This window comes from Panicum virgatum, chromosome 8N (genome assembly GCF_016808335.1).
Source record: "Panicum virgatum strain AP13 chromosome 8N, P.virgatum_v5, whole genome shotgun sequence".
Lineage (NCBI taxonomy): Eukaryota > Viridiplantae > Streptophyta > Magnoliopsida > Poales > Poaceae > Panicum > Panicum virgatum.
Genome location: NC_053152.1, coordinates 30,926,473 through 30,931,758, shown reverse-complemented (window position 1 = coordinate 30,931,758; position 5,286 = coordinate 30,926,473). Strand labels below are relative to the sequence as shown.

Genomic DNA, 5,286 nt, shown 5'->3' with positions numbered 1-5,286 from the left:
TAGAGCTTGGCTGAGTAGTTTCTTGTAGTTGTCTTTTTTTCCTGGGTGTAAAGCCTTGTAAACCCTCTTACATATCCATCCTTATAATTAAAACAAATAGGTAGGGGACTTCCTTCTGACTTCCTCAAGAAAAAATAATAGCCACGTTGCAGCGAGAAATTTCAGAAATTGGATCTCAATTCACAAGTCTTTCAGAATTTGACACTCCGACCGACATGCTCATCGCTGTTAAGCCAGTTCTAGTCCTCATCATCAAAATGGAGGCCACCAAAGCATAGGGTGTAAGGGAAAGCTTAATTGGAAGCACCATGAGACCTTACCTCCCTAGCTTAATTACAGCCCGCATGACTTATATTTATTCCTTATATATAAATACAATTTATATAAATAGATGCATAGCATACAGAACCACTTTCCTAGTGTTCAATTCTTTGTCGTGTCTTCTCAAGCCCACCTTTTGACATAGCTGCTGAAGTTGCTGCGTGCGTCGAAGTTTCGATCGCAGAGCATGACGCCGCCGTAGTTGGCCGCCTTCTGCACCACCGGGAGCACGCCGTAGTAGAGGCTTTTCGGGTACAGGTAGCCTTCCTTGGCCGCCTCGGGCGATGCAGGCAGACCAAGGAAGATCCTGCTGGACGGGTACGCGGCCGTCCAGCTGTCCCATACCTTCTCGCTGTATGCATTGCAGTTAGTACTGTGGGCATCGTCGTCGTCGAAGAACCGGACGTGGATGCGCTCGTAGATCCCCATGGTGATGAGGTGGTTCATGAAGGCACAGTGCACTGTCGCCGAGAGTTGGATTGGCTTCCTGTTCCCGTCGCCGATCTTGTGCTTGGCGAGCTCCCTGGCAAGCACGTCGTAGTGCTTCGCCGGGTTTCCTTGCTCGATGAAAAGATCGACGCTGTCGAACTTGGCGTCGCCGAAGGGCCGGTGCGCGCCCTTCCGGAAGACGCCGAGGTAGGAGTTCCAGATGTTGTCGGACAGGACCAGCGCGGACTGGTTACTTGCGAGCGAGTAGTTACCTCGGATGGAGAGGGAGACCAGGACGCCAACAAACTGGCAGTGCTCGATGTCGTCTCCGATGCCAGCGAGATGGTGGCCCGACAGGTCGAGCTGGTGCCTTCCATCGCCGTAGACGTTGAGGAAGGACATGATCACCGCGGTGTACATACCGGAGTCGCAGGCCTCACTGAGGGAGCCCTCGTCCTTGTGGCGGCCCCAGAAGACGGACACCTGCCCGGTCTGGTTCTCCAGCGCTGCCATGGCCGGGCCAGCAAGGGTGCGGATCATCGCAACAGAGAGAAGTGCGATCAGACTGTGGGATGGCCTCCCGCGTAAGATCGGCATTGCTACTGCGTAGTGGTGTGGAGAATTTGAGTGGTTGAGCCGCTGATATATAGAAGGAATAATGTGTGAACTTCTAGCATCTGTGATATAATGCGCTTTCAAGCATCTGTGAACTTCTTTGAATAAGAAGATGTACCAAAAAATCATTGATAAGGGATGATATAGAGTTGCCCTAGCTTTTAATGCATTTAGTATCCGTCTTGCACGAGCGAGGTAGAGCAGCACATGCTCTATCTAAACTACGCATCAATCCAGTGTGACAGGGTAACATGGAAGACGGCCGGTTCACCAAGTTAATGTTACTAGGCATGTGGAGCAGGTAGCCTTTACTCTGCGAGTCCTTGCCAAGCTTAGGCTCGGCCGGATTCATCTTGTTGCTGCAGAATACTTTTGCTGCTGACGCCTTGTATAACGGAGGTTTTAGTGCTAATGGACTATTCCTTTCAGTCACAAATACTTGACGCCTTGTATAACGAAGATTATTAGTGATAGTCGATATTATTCCTTTATTATGGGAAACGGCGTTTTGCCGTGTGCCCTAAAATTTGTTGTGGACAACTTCTCGGGCACATGGCAAACAACAACTTTTTTGCCGTGTGTTACCCAAAAAACGCACGGCAAATGTTGGGCACACGCAAAGACCATATTTGTTGTTTGCCACAAGCAAAAACACACGGCAACCATCTGTTTCCATGTGCCTCGTAGGGTACTCAGCAAATCAAATTGTTTGCCATGTGTTTTTGTTATTTACCGTGTGCCTCGCCTTAAGCACATGGTAAAATTTTTGAAAAAAAAATGAATCTGCCCTTCTAACTTTTTCTGCTATCCAATGCTGTACGTGGTATTCCATATTAAGTTTTGGTATGTTTCTCAGTCTTTTTGCTATGTTTAGATATTGTATTTTATTAAACAAATTTCTTGCGGATAATTCAAATTTGAACTACAAGTGTTTTGAATAATCGAATATAATGAATCGAAAAATGATATTCACGTTATTGTGTCCAATATGAGGCCGTATCCATGAAATGAAAGGAAATTTTAAACATCTTGCTCACAAACCATGACCACGAAAGTGTGGCCGAATCGTTTTAAAATTTTACAAAAACAAACAAAGTCTGATAATTATAAGATTTGTCATGATATGGTGATTTCATACAAGGAAGCTAAGGTAAAAAACTGAGAAGGTTTCGCACATGTTATAACATACACTTCTTACAAATCCAAGCATCTCCGGATAAGATATCCATAGAGTTGAGAAGTAGTTGTTCGGATTTTAAGTCAAAGTAATGGTTGAATTGGGGTTTTAGTAAAAATGTTTTTTATAGGCAATAGACAACTTAGAATTGTTGAGTGATTTTTACAAGGTATTTAAAGTACATTCGAAAATATTTAGTTAAATACTACATGAAATAATAGGTTTTTTCACATAGGTGGCGGACTGTCCATAGTAAAAATGTTCGGACACCTGAAACTGATTGGTTTCGGTTAGCTAGCGGACTGTCCGATACCCTTGGCGGACCTTCCGCAATACAAACTATTCAGACATCCGAACCATCAATATGATTTTAGCCATTGGATCGGCGATGGACGGAGAGCATCCCTTTTGAATGATATTTGGCGGACGGTTTGCGCCCCCCTTGGCGGACCATCCGCTAATACAATATGTTCGGACATCTGAACCGTCAGCGTTCGAACGTTAGCTGGAGGAATGTCCCCCCGCCCCCCCCCCCACCCCCACCCACAGGCCGGACAGTCCGCCACTCACATTCTACCATGATATTATGTGTTTGCCATGTGCCAGATCAAGGCACATGACAAATGCCCAGGCTTTGCTTTGTGCCCCAGATCTGGCACACAGCAAAGTGAAATTTAAATTTTGTAAACGACTTGGATGGGGAAACAGCTATCGGTGTTTACCGCCATGCCTGCTCAGGGATACCCTTAGCAGTAGGGTTGTAGGTAGGGATCGACTGCTCTGGAACTCGATGGTGCAAGGAACACAAAGATTTTGACAGGTTCGGACCGCGAGTTGCGTAATACCCTACGTCCTGTGTGGTTGTTTGTATTGCCTTAGGTGTTGATGTGTTTCGAGGGGGTCCTTCACTACTGAAAAAACGCACATTCGTCCGCGGTCGTTAGTACTGGTCACGGCTTTGGCCGGTACTAATGTGCAAATTTAGTACCGGGCCAAAGGAACTGTGGCCCTGGGAGCCTATTAGTACCGGCTAGTGGCTCAAGCCGGTACTAAAGTCCGCCACCAACAGGCTCTGACATCCGCCACTGACAGCTAGTGAAAGTTTAGTACCGGCTGGAACCACCTGCCGGTACTAAACTGCCGCGAGGAAATTTAGTACCGGCTGGTGGCTCCAGCCAGTACTAAATGTGGCGCGTTAGTACCGGCTAGAGCCACCAGCCGGTACTAATGCGCCCACTATAAATTGGCACCCTTCTTCCTCCCCGAGCCCGAGCCAGTGCCATTTCACTAGAGAAGCTCGAGCTCGGGGTTGTTCTTCCCTTAGAGAGTTGCCGCCATTTGTTCTAGTTTTAGTGAGTGTTCTAGTTATCCAAGTACGCTAAAGGTTTGTAACTTCATCCTCTCTTCATTGATAGTCTTTATTCTTCGTTTTATGCTCTATAGTTAGAGAAATTTGTGACTTTTAGAAATAGTGAGGATGAGTATGATTTCTTTGATTTATGCAATGATTTGAGATATATAGAACCGATGACTTGAATGTGGGAGTAGGTTTATTGGCTAGGTTGAATATGAAAAAATTATAGACATATTTTTCAATCATTTTCTATATATTACAAATGACCGTAGCACATTTTTTATTTTTAGATTCAGATGAGCATGTGGATAGTAGAAATTTTTAGAATGAGTGTAGACAAAACATGTGATTGTAGTAGATATAACCATAATGTGGATAGTTAATTTTTTTATAATGAACTAATGAAAGAATTATAATAGATTTTTTATTATGAATTGATTATTTGACACTCTAGTGATGTATTTATTGAGGCTCACATTGAAACTATCTATAAGCTAAAAAAATCATTATTTCGAAACAAGTATACGTCGTTAATCTCAATCCAATAGTGATGACACTACCTTTCGGGGAAACACTATGCGCTATATGGACGTCGCGAATCGGCTGGTCGCATCACCAGCACTTCCGATTGATACGAAGACAGCATTTGACGCAGTCAGCGTGGCCGTTGTTGCACTGAGAGCATATCAACGAGCACGCTGCCTGTGCCAAGTGCTGTGTTCCTATTAACCGGAAATGTTGGTGCTGCGACTGGCCGATTGGTGACATCCTTGTACCGCACCGTGTCCCCCCGAAAGGCATTGTCATCACCGCAGGGTCGAGGTTACCGACATATACATTTTCCGAAATAAAGTTTTTTTTCTTCTAGATGGTTTCTGGATATTGAAAAGAGTGTTCTCCTGGAACTGAAGGGTGTCAAAATAATTAGGAGTTATAGAGATTTATTTCAATTAATTAGAGATTTCTCTCAATTAATTTATTCAGGTTTTTTGATTGAGAATTAATGTGATTTTGTATTGTAGTTCAAAGACACTTACCAGCAAGTGTGAAATGTAAACGAAGTAGTGTTGCTATTGGGGCATTAGTCACATTGTGCCTGCTCTGTCACAGCTCTTTCTAGACCCTTCATTATGTAGATAGGGTGAGGTCAAGACCGATGAAGAATAAGGGCTTAGAGAGAGCTGTGACATAGCACGGCACACAATGATGATTAATACCTCAATAGCAATTATAATTTCATTACATTTCAGACTTCATTGTAAGTGCCTGTGCAATTCGAATATGAGGATATAATGATGTACATATTTACATTGTAATTGTAAGAGTTTTTTCAATCAATTTGCAAATTAATGTGATTTATTTTAATTAATTTATTCAGATTTTATTGTAA

The 5,286-nt window shown here is 43.8% G+C and overlaps 1 protein-coding gene across 1 annotated transcript; it reads right to left on the bottom strand.

Moving 5' to 3' along the window:
* Nucleotides 1-345: 345 nt before the first annotated feature.
* Nucleotides 346-1,372, bottom strand: LOC120686925 (xylanase inhibitor protein 1-like). The gene has a single exon (XM_039969124.1). It carries the CDS (start codon nucleotides 1,345-1,347, stop codon nucleotides 445-447), a length of 903 nt encoding a protein of 300 aa, XP_039825058.1. The 5' UTR covers nucleotides 1,348-1,372; the 3' UTR covers nucleotides 346-444.
* Between the last annotated feature and the right edge of the window lie 3,914 nt (nucleotides 1,373-5,286).